The sequence below is a fragment of the Erithacus rubecula genome, assembly GCF_903797595.1.
Source record: "Erithacus rubecula genome assembly, chromosome: 9".
Taxonomy (NCBI): domain Eukaryota; kingdom Metazoa; phylum Chordata; class Aves; order Passeriformes; family Muscicapidae; genus Erithacus; species Erithacus rubecula.
This window is the reverse complement of record NC_136660.1, coordinates 14,310,099-14,331,053: the sequence shown is the minus strand read 5'-3', so window position 1 is coordinate 14,331,053 and position 20,955 is coordinate 14,310,099. Positions and strand designations below refer to the sequence as shown.

The 20,955-nt window shown below is 37.7% G+C and overlaps 1 protein-coding gene across 2 annotated transcripts in view; it reads left to right on the top strand.

The window, feature by feature from the left end:
• Positions 1-20,955, top strand: part of ADK (adenosine kinase) — a 269,130-nt gene that overhangs the window by 212,673 nt on the left and 35,502 nt on the right. For both annotated transcript variants that reach the window (XM_079313206.1, XM_079313207.1), the window contains exons 8-9: positions 9,658-9,693; positions 15,620-15,734. In XM_079313206.1, the coding sequence (XP_079169332.1) occupies positions 9,658-9,693; positions 15,620-15,734 (151 nt within the window). The remainder of the gene's footprint in view (positions 1-9,657; positions 9,694-15,619; positions 15,735-20,955) is intronic.

Here is a 20,955-nt window from a genome sequence, read left to right as displayed (position 1 = left end):
TACAGGTATCCATGGAGTAATGCATTGCTAAACTTTTGTAATGCACTGTTGGCAAATAAGTTGTTGTCATAATTATGTTGTTATGTATTAGGTGAAAGATTATTGATCTTTGATGCAGGAATGTAGTTTTCCATAATTACAATATCTAATTTCAATTTTTTTCCTATAGGAATTAATGCATATTTGTACACCTTTTTGCCTATTTTTATTATTTTCTTCTTCTTCATTTTTTCATAAGTGTGGTGTCTTAAAAGTAAAATGCTATGCTCAGTATGCTTATAGCTTCATTTGTCATAAGAATTCTGAACCCTGCTTCTTCAAGAAAAATCACAGTATAATATCAAATTTCAAGGACATTGACAGAGGAAAGATGGTGGGAATCTCATGGAGTTTAGCAAATGGAAATAGGAGGTCCTCTTACCTTGGGAGGAATGTTGGTCCCAGGACAGGCTGGGAATAGCTGGGTAGAAAGCAGCTTTACAAAACAGGGCCTCAGGATTTCAGTGGAGAGCAAAGGACATGAGGCAGTGATGTGCTGCACAAGGCAGGAGGAGCACAGCATCAGGGGCTGTGTTAGGGAGAGCATTGCCAGCGGGGGGGGCAGTGGGCCCTCCCCTCTGCTCAGCCCTGATGGGATGTGTCTGCAGGTTGGGTCCAGCTCTGGGCTCCCAGCATGAGAAGGGCAGAGTGTCACTGGTGTGATGCCACCAAAGGCCCACAGAGATGATGGAGGGGGGAGAATCTGCTGTGAGAGGAGGGGAGACTGAGAGCCTCAAGAAGAGGAGGCTCAGGGAGGTCTGGTCAGTGCACACTAACAAGAGGTAGTAAATAAAATGGAGGCAGGCTCTACAGCAGTGGGCAGTGACACTACAAGAGACAACAGGCACGCATTCAACTACAGGAAATTTCATTTAAACATAAGAAAAAAGCTGAGCTGTGATGGTGGTCAAGCGCTGGAACAGATTTTCCATAGAGGCTGTAGAGCCTCCATCCTTGGAAATATTCAAAACCCAGTGTTTCCTGGGCAGTCTGCTTTAGTGGGGTTGGACTCTGTAGATGATGTGCAGAGGCCCCTCCCAAACTCAACTACAGCATGTCTTTTGTAATACCATTTTGAAACATGTTGGAATTATATCCCTATAATTTCATTATTTGACTATTCTTTTGATCTCTGGTCTGTTTGAGTCTGTCACAAGTTCAGGATGGCTTTTAATAGAAAAATAAACTTTACCAAATTTCCTCTTCGATAAACACTTAATGGTCAACAGCAGTTGAATTCTGACTTCTATGGATTTTTTAAAAATTGATCCAAGAAATTAGCAACTTGTCCAAGATGATAAATAGTGCCTTAGTCACATCTGGAATTAGAGCTTATGTTCTTCACTCAGGACCACAGTGATCTAACTGTGGTCAGATTGAAATGTTGTTTTTCCATGTAATGACCATGTTAAGAGCACTGCTGGTACAGACTGAGAACAAGGTTTTTTCTTTCATAAAGTAGCTACACTTTGTTTCAGAAAACAAAATTTATCTTGAGTGTTTGTATTCTTGAACGCGGATTAATGCATCATTGAATTTGCTTTAAACAGCACAAGAAACTCCAGTAAGAATCCTAAAGTCAACTGGGTTTGAAATTCATTGAAAGGGTAAAATATGTAATTTGAAGATCAATTAAAAAGTTATTGTTACTGCTGAAGATTGCAGTGAGAAACTTTATTTTTTATTGCTGGAGTTAACAGGCACATGAGAGTGTGACATAGTGATTACTTTTTACAGAGTTCCCAATGCCACAGCCTCAGTTATAATTCTAAGTGGCTGTGCATGACATCACACCAAACAAAGTATATAAAACAACTCAATTTCAGTGCTAAAAATACATTAACCTTTTACCAGAACTAGAGGCAATCTTGCTCAATCCTAGCACTTTTAGCAGAGTATCTGATTATTCTCTTCATCTGAAATTGCTAGATGAGAATGTCTTGTCTGATTTCAGGCTAGTTTGAGTGGTTACAGTCATAGAAGGCCTCATTGAAAATGATGCAATCTTTTATTTCTATTTGTCACACTCCAGCCAGTAAGTTAGCAAAGGGAGCATTCAATGAACCATATTAAAGACTTCAAAAGACCCCACACATCTCCTATTTTAATATATAAATAAAATTCTTATCTTCTAGCTGTTAATATTTTTGTTTTCATTTTTATTATGTTCTGATTCAGTGATATTTAAGGAAAGGGTGTCTGTTTTTCTTCTCACTTCTTCTCAAATGATGATGCATTTGTTTTTAAGGTAGAAACAGACATACTTGTATCAAGAAATGGTGTAAAGAAATATTGTTCACTAATTTGATGTTTGTAATATGTAAGGAGAGAGACACATGCAGAGCCATAAGCAGTTCAGTTCTTTAGGTAAGGCTGAGGATAGAGATGTAAGTAATAGCACTTTATCCATCATAACATTTCAAAATGGCTCAGAGGCACATCCCTGCTGCAGCCGTTGCAGACCCTGTAGTGGCATTAAGCTCTGACTCACAGTGATTCTTTCCACAGAAGATTCTGGCAGGAACTATAGTTCTGGTAGTAACCTGAATAGGAGAATAAATAGCTTGAATATTAATGAATTGTACGTGATACAGACACTCCAGGGTGAACCCAAGCAGGACAGGAAATATGTTTCTGTCTCAATTCTTTTCACACTAAGCTTTTTCAGACAAAACCCTCTGGTACTCTGCCAGAACCCCCTCTGAACACTACAACTTTAACCCCATATGGTATTTATATTTATTCTGATTATTCACTTGAATTGATTCTTATTATTTTATATTTTCAGCTACTGGGTGAAGGTAGTGTACATATATTTACCAGTGTCTTTAGTATTTCTGGAGCAAGATGAAGTATTATTTTAGGATATGACATGAGTTCTTGATATCTATCTTTTATGAAAAAAAGAAAAATTGGGGTCTAGTACTGATCATAAAAAAGGAAAGTGGGGTAAAAAAACCCTCAGTGTTCCTTTATGATAATCTGCCCATCCAATTGATGCCAGCTGTGTTTTTTTCAGTAATAACCAGCAAGGGGTGGATACTTGCTGGTTCTCAGTGTTGATTCTCAAACTCTGCACGGGGTCTGTCCATTCTCTGACCACTTCTACTGATCTTCTCTTAAACATGAACAGGTTTACATTACTGACTGAATCAAGCATTAGTCCTCTCTGTGTTGTCAAACAAAAATAATATTGAAGCATTACATCTGTGTAACACATCCCCAAGTGTAGCACAAACTTGTTCAGCTGTAGCAGAATTTCACCATTTGTTTCAGAAAATATACTGTGTGGATCTTTTGTCCTCTGTTCTCAAACTCTTGTATGACCCATATTAAAGCAGCTATCTCCGAGGAAAAGAAAAAAAGGAAAAGCATGAAATTACATTTACCTTGGAGCCCTTAATGTCTTTATAAATGGCCCTTTTAAGTAAAGTCATATAAGCTTGTTGCCTTTACACAGTGAAGTGTAGTAATAGTTGACCTTAAAGTAATGCCTGTCTAAATCAGACTACAAAGAGTAGGACTATCTGCAGTGTTTTGAGTAAGCACTGATAGCTATTTAGCACTGATTGAAGATGAACACGTGTATCTTACCACTAACTACAATAAATGTACTGTTGGCACTAAAGGTTAGTGATCTAGCTAGAACTGTGTCCTATAGACTTTTCATCCATTTATTTTAAGTAGCAGAATAATAGCAGCTGTTTGTTAAAATCATGTTTTCAACTGATCTGCAGTCTTTAGTAGAATCTACCTCTAATTCCTTAGGGAGGTCATGATTGTCATTACCACAGCTTTGGCATCACCCCTATTTGCATCACATGAAAGTACTTGTAGCTCTTGTATGGTGTTAATTCACCATGTTAAGAACTGCGGATTTGCTGTGATATATTGTGTGTGTATATAAATATGATTCTGTTATTTTCCTAATATTGGTACAGGGAATAAAATCTGATTTACCTTGGTTTTGTGAATCATATACAGGAAAAAGTGGCATAAAGACAGATCATATTGCTGCACATTCATGGGCTGCATTAAATACTGGATTTGATAGAAGAACACCTCAGCAGCTCTGCTGTGAACATAGTGGATGTACTTATGACATCTTTGTTATAATTCAAATGCAACAATTGAAAATCCATTGTCCTCTCTGTGCCTTACGCCCGATTTCCAGATTTCCAGGGTCATTTTTAGTATGAACTGCCTGAAGCTGGAAGAGTAGAAAACATGGCATGGCACAGTTCACTAGATCTCTTTCTTAAAAACTAGTTTATCTCCTGCTCTGTGACAAGTTTTTTTAGGAAAGAAATACCAAAAGGAGGGAAAATGGTGATCTTCATAATTCATTCTTCATTACTTGTCTTCCAAGAAAACAAGAAGGGAGATTTTAACAAAAGAGAGTATCTGTTTTTTGCTTCATACTCAGATTTACAGGGCACAACAGAGCTACTGAAATCAAGAGGTTCTCAGTACCTATGGCATATATAAAACAAGAATATAGCTCTGAAAACACAGTTGTATAAGAAAGCTCCTTTTTAGGGACAGGGAAAGATGATAGAAGGGGCAGATAGATCGAAGGACAAATGTGCCTACTTAGGGAAAGATAAACTACAAGTCATAGTAATTATATTACAATAAAGACTCATGTCTCTATAGGGCAGAGAGACAAATAATACATGATTTTTTGGTGTTGTTTTGGGTTGGTTTTGGATTTTGTTTTGCAAGTCTGCTGTCCTTTAGGAAATCATGAATAGAAATGTCTATTTCAGAAATATGCATCTTTATCATCCACCTCTAAGAAAGGAGATTATCAGTCTAAACTAACTTTGATTATTTGAGTCTGTCTTCTGTCGAATTAAGTTGTAGATATTAATGGGTATCACTACTACAAAAATCTTCCCTATATCTTCATTTGTTTATTTCAGTTGTCACCCATTCCTTTTAGATAACAAGGTTTTAATGTTAGAGATTTGTGAAAATAACTTTGTTGCCACAAACAGTGCAATCTGTAGAGAAGCAAAGGAGGATACAAAGAAGAGGAGTTTACACCAGGATTGGAGATTAACTCAGAGGTGGCATGAATGGCAGTAAATTATTATACTGAAAAAAGGGAATTATCTGAGTGAGATAATCGTAACATTCAGTATGTTAAAGGAAAGAATGTAAATAGAAGAAAACTAGCAATCCATACTTCTGAAATGTAGGAAAGGAAGGAAATGTTTAAGAGTAATTTTTAGAAGATTTTAGCAGTCTAGAAAGGCTTTTAAGGGAAATACAGTATTGGAAGTACTATTCCAATTACAATCAAGCATGGTTGTTAGCAGTTGGAATTGTCCCATCGAATGCAGACAAAGTACATCATCCTCGTGGTCATTTATTCTTTCTCATTGAGTGAGTCCACACATATTTACTTTTTTATTTCTTTTTGTTGTTCTACGCTCTGCACTGAGCTGCAAGGACCTTCCTGTGCAGTTACACATGCTCTGTGTGCAGGCTGGAGATTGCACTGACTCGTGGGCTGGGCTGAACCCTCTGCGTCACAGAGCGGCTGTGCAGGGAAAGGAGGATGGTGTTCCTGAAAATGTGAATAGCCCATATTCTGGCCAAGTCGGGAAGTTTACAGTTAATGAAGCAGGAACTCCCTCAAAACCTGTCAGTAATCTCCCAATTAAAAGCAGTAAATCAAGTCCAGGGGGTAGTGCTGTAATACGTGAGTTGAGGTTATTCTGTAAAATGTTTTCCCTAGCAAGAAGGATGGCAGGGGAGGGATTATCTTCAGCATACCCTGCATTTGCTTTTTTGTGCAATTACAGGAAATGCATTCAGTGTGCAAGGGTATCATTGCTGTCCTGCTGTTTTATCATTTCTTTATGAGATAATGTTGATTTCGGCAATGAAATGCAAATTTAGTTTTCAGTGCTCCCTTTTTTCCTATGCAAAAGTTAAAATGCATATTGTAGATAGTAATGTTGCTGGTGTTTTTGAAACAACATTTATCAGCTAATTTTGGAAATACATGGTTTCAAATGCTGTTCATTGCAATTGTGTGAGTTTTATGTTGGCCTACATGAATTAATTTTAACCCACTATGCATGTTGTTACAATTTTGGCTGTAATTGGATCAAGTAATCATAAAACCTTGGTACCAACAAAAAAAAACTTTGGATGCATCAAGAATATTGAATATATGGTGTGCCTTCTGTGTCTCATGGCAAACAGAACATGCAATTACTGAAGTTGAGCCATCTTAACTCTATAATCATAAAAGTATTCTAACACAGGGAGCTAACATAGGATTATATGTTGCTCCTAGGATTGCAGAGGCTGATAGATTCTGGTTTAGAGGGTATGTTTCTGTTTACTTATAAACAAATAGTTTGCACTGCTGCTGATAAAAGGGCTCAGGATTTTAACAAGTCCTGTTAAAATTAGCCTGTGTGTAGATTATAAACAGTTCCTTTTACTGAATGCTGGGACTCAGACAGCAATAAAATACATGCAAGAATGGAAATAATTTTCAGCTGGGACTCCAGCAGCAGTAAAATACATGCAAGAATGGAAATAGTTTTCAGCTAGCAAGCCAATTCTAACATAACAGCGAGGCCAGCACTAACGGAAGTTGTCTTTTTTATTGTTATCTCCTTAATTAATCTCTCTTTCCTGTGTAAACTGCTCACTATTGTACAAAGAGAGGGTGTGTGCTAACTTTGGTGACATCGTGTTACCCCCATTAAGGAGCATTGCACACAGGTGTTGTCAGCATGAGTATACTTAGGATTTTTTCCCCCCAAACATCATGAGCCAAATGACATTTCACAACTAAAAACAAATCTCATTTCTAATTTAGGTGCTGCAACAATAAATTTTCTGTCACAGTTAGTAAAAAAATTATATAGAAAAAGGAGTGTGAGTTTTTAATACATTTAGTATGAAACAGTGATAAGGTGGGGAAAGGGTTTTATGAAATGTTCTGTAGGCAGTAACAGAAAATAGTTCTAAAAATGCTGAGTTGGAGTAATGAATGAATAATGTGTAAAGTTTATCAAAACTGAAATAACTCCTGATGTGAAATGAAGCCTCCTAAGAAAATTCTGTTCTGTCTCTGTTTTGCTCTGCTGTTGTCGCATGTCACGCATGAATGAAAATGCTGCATTCTCTGGAGAGCAGTAAAGCTTCTGTGTAGGTTGTTTATTTCCTTAATCCCTCCTTCTTCGTGATTTTCAGTGTCAGATATAAAATGGAAAGCCTGTAAATACAGTGATTATCATACTGATTATCACCTGCACCAGGGAACGCCCCGGCTGGCCGCTGTAACCCAAGCAGTCTCCACATGTTACATCCACTTAGACTTTAACCTGACTACTTTATTAGAGACGTGAAGCTCAGTATGAGGTGCCCTAGGGCTGCACAGATGGGTTCTGCTTGTTTCCTGTTCTCACTGTTATTGTGAATAGATACTAAAAGGTTCTCATCGCTTTTATCTGGTTAATTTACTTTGAACTGTCCCTGGCAATCACAGCCTGCCTCACATTTCTCAGCGTTTCACAAACACCCGACTGTAAATGTGTGGTTTGAGCTTTATTAGTTCTTTTTACTGGCAAGGCCTTAATTCTTAAAGGGATCTCATTCTGAGAAGGCTGGTTTTTAGGGGAGTGTAGGCACAATTCTTACTGAAATAAGCTGCTCAAAAGTCATTCTGAGGTTCACTTGATAGGAGAGAAGAAAATTAAGATTGCTGTTGTTCTTTGGCGTGCTCAGGCACCCTTAGATTAGAGGTCAACTGCAGGAAAATCTATGATTTTATGCTGGCTGCCATTATTCATGTAGCTGGGCAGCAGACCAGGCTAAAAGATGACGCTCTTACAGGAGAATCTGAAGACGAGATACTTTTAAACAAATGTGCAATCATTTATCCTTTCTTGTGGAAGGGCCAGGTCTTCCAAAACACATGTGCTATGCATGGGTGCCCCAGTACAGAAAATTAAGATGAATTCTTTCAAACTCTCCCACACAAGAAAGCACCACTTCACTGGAACAGTTTTTATTTCATGTACTGGTGTCCAATTTCCTGGCCAGACAATAGTTTAACACAGATGTTAATGTCCTGCTGTATTGAGATTTTAAAGAAATCCCTTAGGACAGATCACTGTAACTTCCGATTTCAATTGCATGACCGAAAACCTGAGGTTAAAGAAATTATTTGGCTACATGACACAATTTTTAGTCAATTTTTCTTTTTTTCTTCCCTCTTATCACTCACTTATTTCCCTTACTTTATTTTTTTTTTCTGTGTCACATCCCATTTGAGGCTTTCTTGATTGTGTTGCAGTTCATTGTAAGTGCATCACTTCAGAGTGGAAGCTTGCAAGGCTCCTTTTTTCATACGAGCATAGGCTTTGTTAATCACATGCTGGTTTAGGAAAACACTGCATGATATCTTTGAACCCTACACTCCTTCTTGACAGCCAGGCTAGCAAATGTCATTGACTGTGTGATGTACAAGAAGGGATTCAATTGTAAGTAAATTGTCAAAGTGGCTAACCTTGCCCGCACCCAATTGTCAGGACCATGATTCAGTTTTTTCTGTCAACATCAGCTAAGGGTAACCCGGTCAGCCTTATGTTTCTGCAGTGAAGCAGCCTGAGGAGTTGTGCTTTTCAGCTTATCACATTTTATTAACCTCAACTTACTGTTGTTATAATCAATTGTACCCACTTCAAATTCTTCTATTGCCCCCAAATTGACAGATCATGTAGGTCCACAACTATGTGTTTTCTGAAGCACTAAAACCTCTTGTAGGCACACTGGATTGGTTTGGTAGAGTAGTTATTTCTGTTTAGATCAACTCACCATTTTGGCTCAAGATGATCCCTCTATTAATATCACTTGGCAAGGATAATCTGGAAGAATGCAAGTTAAAACATAAAGACTTCAAGGGCTTTCTGCAATATTTCCAATGTTAAGATAGTGAGTAAGTGAAAAACATTGCTATTGTCTTCCATCCCCTTGCTTTTATTTCAAAACAGATTTTTAATTGCACCAGTTAATATAAATAAGGCATGAGGACATTCTGATACCATGATGTTTCCTCTGTTCTTTCAGGAAAAGTTAACTAAAAATAGTTCAATTGCTTAAAGCAGTGATTAAGAAATCAGAGTATTTTTAAATGTTCATCTGATTCTACCAGAAAGGTCTGAACACATTTAGTGATTCTGGCTTTTAATGCACTGTAGATGACAAATGATTTTTTTAAAATGGCTTGATAACAAATATCCCATGAAGTGCCTTACATAAACAGACTTATGATACAATTTCAATTAACAATATGAGGGATGTTTCCTAGTTCGAGTCCTATCTGCCGAAGTAACTTTCCTCGCTCGGAAGAAAACATTCTGTACCTTCCTTATTGGAACTTGTGAAATGTGTTGACATTGTACTGTTGTTGGGCTTGAGGGAAGAGGGGGAAGCTTTTGGTGCGACTATCAGAATTGAACAACTGTATATGGCTATATTGAGATAATCGTGTAAAAGGAAAACTGGCTGAGTGAGTTTCAAAATGTGTTATTTCTTCATTATCTAGCACTTTATAATTAACTGTTCTTTTTTTTATTATTTCAGGAAGCTGCCGCTTTTGCTAGAGAGCAAGGCTTTGAGGTGAGTTAACCCACAATTGCACACTAAACAGATCCTAAAGGTTTTTTTCTTGCTGATAATGAAGTTCTTTTGGACAATGATTGATGTGCTATTATACTCTCCAAGCCTCGCAGCGGTTGCCATGGAAACCTGGCAGTCGTCATGGTTTCTTTGTTCTGCCAGCTCAGTGTTATGACGCACTCTGCTAGGTCTGCACCCAACATCGCCTACAGATGTTATTTATTGAATTTTGAAAAGCCTCTTGGGAAGCCGAGAGGTTGGGCACGGTTTCAAGCTGCCTCTGCAGATATGGGACCTGTCAGTTTGTTCAGTTAAAAAGCTACCTCATTAGCTGCATTACACTCCAGAAGGATTCACTGCTAAAGCAGTGGTGAAGCAAGACTAAATAGTGAAATATAACACCGCTTAAATAACTTAAACCCTGCCATATGCGGATTATCATTATGCAAATGAATTTTAGAAAGGTTGTGTATAAAATTGTTAGGTACTGATTAATGTAAACCGTGCTTCTACAAACAGCTGCTTTTTAGAAAAGGTAATGTGGAAATTGTGTTTCAAAACATATTCGAGTTGGTGTTTTCCATCTGAGCTCTAAAAATGTCTGATCCTCTACTTTCTAGAAGTAAATACTGCTGATTTCACAGCGATTTTCAGAGCTTTTGATTTCATCTTCTCTAGGTATTTATTTGACTGGTACCTCCCATTGGCTGCATTCAGATAGCTTAATCTGGAGAGCCATCAGCTATTGGTCTCTAACCAATTCAAACAGGCAGGTTTTAAATACTATAATTAATGTGACAAGGCTTGTGCTAATTTTGCAGATAGTAAGTGATCTTACTGAAATCTAAATTGCAGAAGCGAACACACATAAATCCTTTTACATGTTTTTTTTTTTTTGTTTTTTTTTCCCCTGGAATAAGACCCACCTTAATTGATTTGTTTGCAATGTAGAAGAATAGAGAGGAGTTTGACTGCTCAACACCCATTTTGCATAAATAATAGAAGCCGCGCGATTCAAACCACATCGCTTACAGAATGTGCCACTTCTGTGTGTGGTTGGTTGCATATAAAAAAAGAGGGAAAGACTGACAGCTTTTCTTCTACAATTTAGATTTCTTTAGAGCCATACATCAGCAGGTACATCAATGCCATCACTGTTTTAGCTATTAAAACTGTGGGCTGTCCCATTTCATTTTATGTTTCCCAAATTCACGTGGCTGCTTTGTAGAAATCACGACTTTTTATCACTGTCAATTTTCATTTGTATAATCTGTATTGTTAGGCATAAAAATACACTTTGGGTTTATGCTAATGAATGAATTTCACAGATGCTTCCAAAATATGAAGCATAAGAAATTATTGGTACCCTCTGGTAGCTAGACAATAAAAAGAAAGGAAGTAGTGTATTAAGTCTACCCATTCTATATTTTTATTGCCCCCTTGAGCTAAAGACTTTGAATGTGCCTGGTTTAAATTCAGCTCTAGTGACAAACTGCTTTTGCTGGTGTCTGCTAACTACCATCATATTAACCTTTCCATTAGTGCTTGCTTAGAGATTTTAGCACAGTTCCTCCTGAACATCCTAAATCTGCCACATTTGATTACAGCATATCAGTAAAGTGCACAATGATTATGATCTTATCTCTTATTACTCCCTTGCTTGGTTGGCAACGACTCACACATCAAGTTTGCTGACAGAGAGGAGTAAAACTTGATAAGTGTCCACATTTTTGTTTTCCTATTGTGCTGTGGAGGCAAAAAAAAAAAAATCACTCTGATAATAAAGCATCTTATGAAAAACTCAAAGACCTTCAATTAGCCTTTCAATTAAAACAAAGAAAAATTTCCAGCAACTCTCAAAAGCTTGATTTTTATATTGAGAATAGAAAACCTGGTAAAGCATGGCAAATTGAAGAAAAGGACTTGATTGACCAGGACAAAAATCAAGAGGATATTTTCCATAGAAGTGATAAAAAGTTGCTGGTGACTGAATTTGAATTGCTACCTGGAAAGACTTTTATTTTTTAATCAGAAATCTTTTAGCATAGAGAATCAGTTGACTAGCTCCTTTTATTTAATTTGTTTGTTTGTGGTTTTTTGTTCTTCCTCACAGTAATTCCAACAGTTTTGTATACTAAATTCATATTTTACACATGGAATAAGTTCAGTGTATCTAAAACAGTTTTGGAAAAAAAAGTTGCAATTATAAGAACTTCAGTAAAATACTCACCTTTTCTGAAGAAATGAAACATTTAGTTTTCCATTGTACTTTGCTGAAATACAAAGTATTTTTGTAAAATCAATTACAATAATTGAAACGTATTATTTCCTTCACTTTATCCAGCACTTACCTGTAATACTCAAAAATAGAACATTACTTCTGATGCTATCTTCCTGAGCATCACTGTGGGGTTGGGTTTTTTTGGTGAATTTCATGTTCTATGGCATTTTAAAATTATATATATAAATATAGTGTCTATATATACATACTGTATATTTTAATTAGATTTCTAATGATTTTGAAATAGCAAAGGTTTATGAGGTTTTTCTTTTACAAAAATGTAACTTCCTGTTCCTTCTATGTAGAAATTAGGAAAACAAAATACTACTTTAAACATATAATTTAGGCTTCGGTTCTGTCTGTCAACCCAAGTAAACTGAAATGAATGGGACATTAAATATCCATGGGGTTAGTAGCAGCTTCCATGCAAAATAACTTTTCTTGTTAGAAGTCTCCTCTAAGTTCATCTTCATTGGGGAACCATATTAGAGAGAGTTTTGTTACCCTGGACCAGCTTTAGGTCGTCAAGTTAATGAGCTGCACTGCACAAGTCCTCTGTTTTCACAGGATTTGTGCTTGTTTAGGTCAGGGCTGTGGCAGTCCCAGCCATTGGGTAAGTGTTCAGAGGCAGAAATCAGAAGACAAGCTTTGATAGCAGTTCTAAGTGGATGTAGTTTGCCACATGCCTTTGTCTGATCCTGGGATATCTGATGTGCTTTCTTCACATGCACATCTCCCACTTACTTGCTGCAATAGATGCCACGTGCAAGGGTTTCCAGGTGCAGCATCAACAGGCAAATCATGCTTTAGTGAGATTTGTATGTCAGCTTTGTTAAATCAGTTCAAGTACATAACTGGATATGTGGGAGTATCCTGTGAATTCAGGGTGTGTGTAGAGGCTTTAGGACCACAGACCAGTTCAGTCTCATCATTCAGTCATGTCTGTAGGCACAGGATGTATAGGAAAGACTCAGTAAATGGGCAGGTAAAATCTGCTAAACAATGATCATACATTTTGGCAATTTATTCTGAAGAGAAATCAGAGATGGCAACATTTGATGATGTTTTCCTGACAATGGAATAAGGAGCATTAGTACCTATGCAGTCTTCAGCTGTAAATATTCACATATTGTGAAATGTCACAGTTGTACCATAAAAAAAAAACTGTACAAAAGTTAAAGTCTCCTTAACATTCATGCTGAAGCTGTATTTTGTTATCTTCCTTTGAAAAAAATCAGTATGGGAAGTAATTTTGGCTAAAAATGGTCAAGTTAATTTGCACAGAAGACACTATTCAGTTATTTCTGAAGTCTGCACAATCAGACAGAAGTGTCCAAACCTCTCTGTCTTGAATTTTCTGCTTTTAAAAAAAAATTTGCCCTTTACTTTCCTTCTACTGTTATACTCTTATTATATATTTAGTTCTTCCTGAAAACATATATGCTTTGTACTTTTTTTCCTGTCTACATTATTTCATCTGAACCATCACTCTTCACTAATCTCTTTCCTCAGGGTCCTCTTTTCTTCATCTAAATTAATCTTTATTCTTCCTTAAGCTGAAGAAATCATCTCTTGATCATGCCATTTTCTCCTGTTATAACTCCATCATTTTCCTTTTAAAATTTATCGTGCCTGTAAATATATTGTACAAATATATTCAAGCTCTTTGATTTCTGTGTCTGCTTTACTCCACTGAAAATGTGCCTAATAAAGTCACCAGTAGCCACTTCCTACTTAGCAAAAACTAAACACCTCTCCCCTGTTTCCTTTGATCTTCATAGTGCCTTATTGCAGTTTTTGGTTTGAGGATCTCTTGATTACCAAGGCCTGAAGTAGTTGAGAATTGAGGTTAACCTGTGTATGTCAGGGCTTTGGTAAGCCTATGTATCACCAACCTGGAGGGCTGCATTCTCCATCCATCCTGTGCTCAACAGCTTGTGCCACCAGCTGATATCTGCTGTTCATAAACCTCTTTAAAAAACCATTTCAAAACAGAAGAGCAACAATTTCTGTTTTTTTATTTGGCATCTTTAAGAGACTTTTTGCCTTCTGAGAATTAGTGGCAAGATTGCCCCTGTTACTGTCTCAGTTCTTCTTTTCTCTGGTAGCAGACATTGCCTTCTAAAAGCTTTATTAGCTGTCTAAGCAGGAGGAAGGAAGAAATAACACAAGTGAGAGTATCATATATGGAAATGAAAAGTATGAGAGAATTTTAAAAAGAGGTGAAGAGACCAATAAATAAAGGGGAACTGTTTTCATGTTTGCTGAATATATATATAAATCAATGGGTTCACTGACTACCCAAGTCTGGGAAGAAATTAGAGAGAGGTGTTGCAGAACAGGTAGGTATTTTCACACAAAGGGGTGCTAGTTAATATATAACCCAGGCATATTCTATGTTTGTAATAGTAATAGTGTTAAAAAGCAAGTTTGGATTCATAACAAAGAGTACAAAAAGCAATGCAGAAAGTATTATTATGGTTTCATGTATTCAAGGCTAGGCCCTACTATGTTTCAGTACAGTTCATTGTACAAAGAGGAAACTGGGAAAAAAACCAGTGTTTTTTAACACAGATGTGAACAAAGTGGGACACAGCACAAGGAATAATTAGAGTCATACATACTCCTTTCCTAATGTTAGAAAAGTAAAAGATAGATACATATATATATATATATATATATATATATATATATATATATATATATATAAATTATGGCAAGAAATAGATTATATACACCAAAGTTAATTTGTAGAAATACCTAGTATAGATTAGCTTGAAAGCTAAGTCAATTAGAAATTGAAATCCTTTTGTTTCAGATTGTAGGGCAACTGTGTGAATAGAAATTACAATATTCTAATGACAAGTGGTGGTGTTAGAGTTTACTGCATTATTTTAAATATTTCAGACTTACTGGTTTGTAAGACACTGGATGAATGAGAGGTTTGGTTCAATCTGCCAGGTTCTCTGTTCCTAGCTACATGCACAGTGAAGTACAACATCCCTTTAAAGCAAAGATTCCTGAAAGGTAGCAGGTGAGCCTTCCTTTAGAAAATGGCTCATATTCTGTACTCCACTGAATGTACCTTTTGCCCTTTGTTTCTTTGCATCTCAGTTATGCAACCAGCTAGTGAGAGCTGGGATGGACACCCTCTCAGGGATACAGTGTATAGTTTGCTTGATGGGACCAGTTACTGTAGGGAAGTTGGAGAAAGGGTATGTTAGTTTGCTGAAGTCAGAGGTAGTAAAACAGTATAAAACTTGAGAAAATTGGATGAAAATCAAGCTCAGAGTTTATCCAAAATGCTCCCTTACCGATTTTATTTTTAATTTTTTGGTAGGTATGGTTAGAATCCAGCGGCAAAGAAACCCACTAATTGCTCATTAAGAAATGCTCTGTGATTCCTTTGTTAGCTTTGCAGTGGTTGGATAGCTGAATTATCATTTTTAGGATTGAAAACAATGGTCTCATAGTACTACATAAACCCTTTAGAGAAGGAAGTATTCCTCCTTTTAACAATCTTCTTCTAGTGACAGTAAAATCTGTTTTATACCTAGCTGTAAGAAAATAAATCTTTGATCTGCTAATAAAGTTCCCACCACTCCAGTATGCTGTAACAAGAATTTTCTTTCTCTCTCTCAATAGACTGAAGACATTAAAGAGATAGCCCGGAAGACACAAGCCCTGCCGAAGGTGAACACTAAAAGGCAGAGAATTGTAGTCTTCACCCAAGGCAAAGATGACACTGTATTGGCTACAGGTTTGTTCTTCCAACCTCCCTTGGTGCTCACAATAAATATTCCAGCTTATCAATTGCAAGTTGTGGTTCTACAATTTTTAAATGGTACTCAGAGCATTTGCCTTTTGATGTTACTCTTATGTTTCTCATTTTTTATGCTTTTAATTGTTTCAAGAGTCTGAATTTAAGTAGCTATTATTTCACAAGATTGCCTGAGAATTTCGTTCTGAACATTTTTATAACATAAATTTAAAATATTGATCCAGTTGGTCTTACTCAGATTTTTATGACTTGAGATTTTATCTGTGTAGCCATCTTTGCTGCAAACAAGAATACACTGTGCCTGCTGAGAACAGCTGTGCAACAGTGTAGTATATTTAAACATTTGCAAAGAGGAGGAAGTGAAATCCAGTACTAAGTGAATTTCCAGGCTTTTTTTGCTTTGAGCAGAAAGTCTCACTTTAGTTTTTCTCAGCCGTCTGCTCTTCAATTCTCAAAAGAGTACGTGGGAAAAAGGTGTTCTAGCAGGGATACAAGTAGTGTCTGCTGTCTAAACTGATGATGTACGACACACAGATTTAAGCATTATAAACATGACTGCCTACCTTTTGACAGTCTCTTTAGTCCTGTCCACCTATGCTTCTAGACTAAATAAAGCTATTAAAAACATGTGCTGTGGCAAGCCATTTTAGTAGTTGATTCCTTCACAAGGTAAGTTGTTAGGCTGGGCTGAATTCCTCCTTTGGAAATCAAGTGAAGCAGAGGAAGCTTTGCACCTGAGGGACTGGTGCTTGCTCATAGAATATTTGCCTCAAAATAAAAATTGGCTTCAGACTGTGGCTTCAGGGCTAAGCACTGAGCAGGTGTGTCACTGCTATAAAGATCATTCCTAACAGCAGTTTAAATGGGTTCTTCAATAATTTGCTCCTTCCCCCTCTTTTGTTAGCCACAAACTGTTTTAAAGGAAATAGAAATCAGTCACTGAGAGTTGGATGTGTGTATCTCACTGAATGAGGATGGAAGCGTTCCTTCCAGAAAGTTACTGCCTAATGTGAATGGCCCATGTGGGGGCACTCCACTTGAGTATTGTACAGTTGACTGAAAAACAGCAGCATAAAAATGTTTTTATACATGAGCTAGTAATAATGTAGTAAACCTAAATCTTATATGTAACCCTCCTGTGCTCTTATTTAATTTTCACTGAGTACTTTTTTCATTCTTCAAACTGGAGTTGTTAACAAATCCATTAATCCCTTCTTTGATATTTTTACAACCGGGAGCTTATTTGAGGACTGACACTTGCTAATCTTAGCTGTTTGTTAGCTATGAAATGAACTTAAATTAGAGAATGCACTTTATATGCATGATAAATGTGAGATGGATAGAGACTGTATGCAATGGTGTCAGCTACAAAAGCAAACATGATAAATGTTAAGGCAGTTTTGAGCCGTGGGATAAGCTATTCAGTGCACAGGCATAGCTGAATCTCTTTGCTATGTTGTTATTCATGGCAGCCAAATAAATGTCAATAATAAAAGAGAATTAAAGATTTTCATTTCCCAGAGGCAGTCCTCTAATACAGCTTGATCTTTCATTTCATTTGTAATTCGTTCTTGTGTCAGGATGCAATCATTCGCCAGGCTCTGTGTGTCATGTTAAGTCATTTAATAATGATTAAGAACATAAAAATGTTTGGCCTGTGGGGCAATTCTCGAAATAGATAACAATTTGTTATTGTTTTCCCCCTTTTCCTTTGGTGTGGACCATCTTTTTCCCACCTCCTCACATTAAAATAATAATGGAAGAAGGAAAATGTCCCTTAATTTAGCATATGATACCACAGGATGGCACGGAGTGCTGCTAACACACTTATTTCAGAACTAACTAGGTCTGTATTTAAAACCTCCAGTGGAATGTATAAAAGTTTCTAAATTATCTTTGAAAGAATTGCTGCATTTAGGAGTTACCAGTATAAAATTATTTTCCTTTTTGTAATGAATGAGAGTATGATTTTTGGTAAAGCAGGCTGTGTGTACTTGTTTATCTTGCCTTTCTGAGGGAAGGGTAAAATCTCAATAAGCTTGTGCCTAGATCAAGGTGGTATTTGCAAAGTCAGCTATGGGTTTGGGTATGCTTGTTCATACCTTCTGCTTTATATTTTGTCCAGGTTAACAATAATAAAAACAACATGTTTATTATGTTCAAGAACATATTTATGTAGAGACCTCGGCAGATTGCAGAGAGACCTTGACAAATTAGAGAAATGGGCAATCAGCAACCATATGAAGTTTAACAAGGGCAAGTGCTGGCTTCTGCACCTGGGATGGGGCAGCCCTGGCTGTGTGTGCAGACTGGGGAAGGAGAGGCTGGAGAGAAGCCCTGTGGAAAGGGACCTGAAGGTCCTGGCCAGTGGCAAGGGGGGTGAGTCAGCAGTGCCCTGGCAGCCAGGAGGGCCAGGCGTGTGTGGCTTGGATCAGGCTGGGCTCTGTGAGGAGTCCCAGGCAGATGGCCACCCCCATCCTCCTTCCCATTCCCCCTGCCCCATGCATGGAAAAATGAGACAGGCAGCACGGGGGCTGTGAGGACATCTGTGACAGAGCTCTGTTTGCTCTCCCACAGGCTCTGCTAAGGATGCTCCCAGCCAAGGCAGCCATGGGCCTGGGCTGCCAGAGGAGGGTGCAACTCCTTGAAGAGTTGTGTGTAGGTCAAGTGAGGATCAGGTATGGAAATAATGAGGGGATATACTTGGATACAGTTCTGACTGGAAGGAGAGGAAATAAGATGGATAAAAAGGGTTGTTGCAGATTGCCAGGCCATTCATGAAGGGGCGCAGAATGATACATGCTGAAAGTGTGATATGCACTTTGTGGGGCAGGGTAGAGCTCTGTGTGTTATGCAGACAGCCAGATACAGCTGGTCATTACATATGGAGAGGGCTGTGGCAACAGCTCTTGATTCCTGGACATTCAGAGAATGGAAGTATCAACAGGTATTTTAGGAGCAGAGCATAAGGCAGAAAGGAACAGCTTATTACCAAAAAAAAGGATTGACCAAACAGATTGGAGAATCTAGTTCTTGCAAGAGAAAGAAAGAGACAGAGGAAAGCTTAGACTGAGACAGCTGAAAATATATCTTCCTCCAAAAATCTGGCAATGCCATACCGCAAAGATTTTTAGTCATCTTACGAATTGCTCCAATTGATACAACATCATTTTAATGTCAACCAAAAATACTGGTGGATTACCTCAAACAGACCACAAGCTGTGGGCAGTCAGGTATGGATTGACAGACAGCTTTTCGAGGTCCAGGCAGCTGGAGCAGATCATGGAAACAGTAAGCAGCAAAAACTGCATCAGCAGTCTCAGTCTAAGCCATTCCCGTTTGTCAGTCCACTTTCTATGACTGTCAGAATTATTTGTGTTTTCAGAGGAAAGATTTCTCTGTCTTTATCATGGAGTGCATTGGGTCTTTCTGCTGTCTGTTCGTATCTCTCTGTCAGTACTCCAGCCCCAAGGCCCCTTTTCTCTCCCCTTCCTTCCTGTTCTCTGTCATTGCAAGGAAGAGGCAAGCTCAAATTCAAGCTGAGTGTGATCAGTGTGTTTTAGAGGGAAGGAGTGTTTAGGATTGGCATCCAGGAGCTGTGGCAGATGAAGTGTTGACTGAATTAACTGTCACCTTCTAATAAGACTCCACTGAGCACAAGCAAATGATTGTGGTGTGAGGTTTTCCTCTTTGTGTCAGAACTGTAGATTGGTTTGGGTTGGAAGGAACCTTTAAAAGTCACCTGGTCCTACCCTCCACAATGAAAAAGAACATTAACTAGAGCAAGTTGCTCAAAGCCCTGTCCAGCCTGACCTTGAACATTTCCAGGGCTGGGAATATCTGCAACCTCTCTGGGCAGCCAGAAGTGCATTTTTTGGTGATGTTGAATTTTATCTTTTTACTGAAAAACTTGGAGGTGTTGGACCTTCTCAGTGACCTTAAGAATAAGCACAGTCAAAAAGATTGTAATTTTCTCCATCACTGATCCCCAACATGACTGAATTTTGATAAAACTCTCTTGGAAAAACCAGCCTGTGAGAGACACCTGTGACAAAACCTTTCAGCTCAGAGGATTATGCTCAGGAAAAGGGACTAGTAACATAAAATGGGATCTATGAACTTGCTAAAAAAATGATTATTCAATGAACAGTATTGGATTAATTTCTTGTGCAGATGCTCTTCAGATGTCCTGGGAATAACTTGGCTATCAAAACTCTGGTCCTACTACCACAGCCTTGTTTCATGATATCCCTCTTAGAAGGCCTGAGATGCTGGATTTAACTGAATTTTGAGGTTTGACTAAGCTTATAGGATACATTTCACATTTCAGGACTTTCTTCTGTAACCACAAGAATTACCTAAGCAGAGAGCAGGGGAAGTTAATGAACATGTGCAGTCTCCTGATTTCAGCAGCTAGGAGCTTTTAAGAAATACACCAAAAATCACAAGCTCTGGCAGGAACATATATACCCTATCTATATGTGTGCTCTAATGTTTGTCTGAATCAAATGTGGTGAAAGCTGTCCCTTTTTTACAGAGTTGCTCATAATAGTTTTAAACAAATTACTTTTAGTCAGATACTTTTTATGACTGGTCTTAGCCCAAAGGGAAATCTCCAGGAAGTCTGAGCAAAATCAGTTCAGCAATGGAAAATGCTTTTATATTGAAATATTTTCATAATTCAAGAACAGCTAAAGCTACAAACTTTAAACTTGGCTTGTTTTATAGCTTTAATAGAGGAAAGAAAAACAATCCAAATTTAAAGAAAATCACTTCAGCATTTTTCAAGTTATGAATGATGAAATCTGGCATATTCAGGGGTGAACATAGAATTTTCCATTCTTTTTTCCCCTTGATGTTTGTAGGACCACCTCTGGTTAAGGGCATGTTTGTAATAACCTCATTTGCTAGACTAGGACAGTAAAAATGGATTTTTCTACGGATTCAAGCATTAAAACCAGCTCAGGTCAGGCTTACTAACCACTTAAATCTTCATTTTTGGGACATGTTACTTGAGATATTTCAGGGAATCTATTAGCACTCCTGGCAAATGTGGTAAAAAAGAGAGTGATTCATCTCAAAACTTCATTAGTGCACCTACCACATAGTGCATGCAGAAATAGTTTTGTAGATTTCTGTGTGTTATCATTGTTGTTTGATCTAATCTGTAAATTAGAAGTCAGTGCAGTGTAGCCAAGTT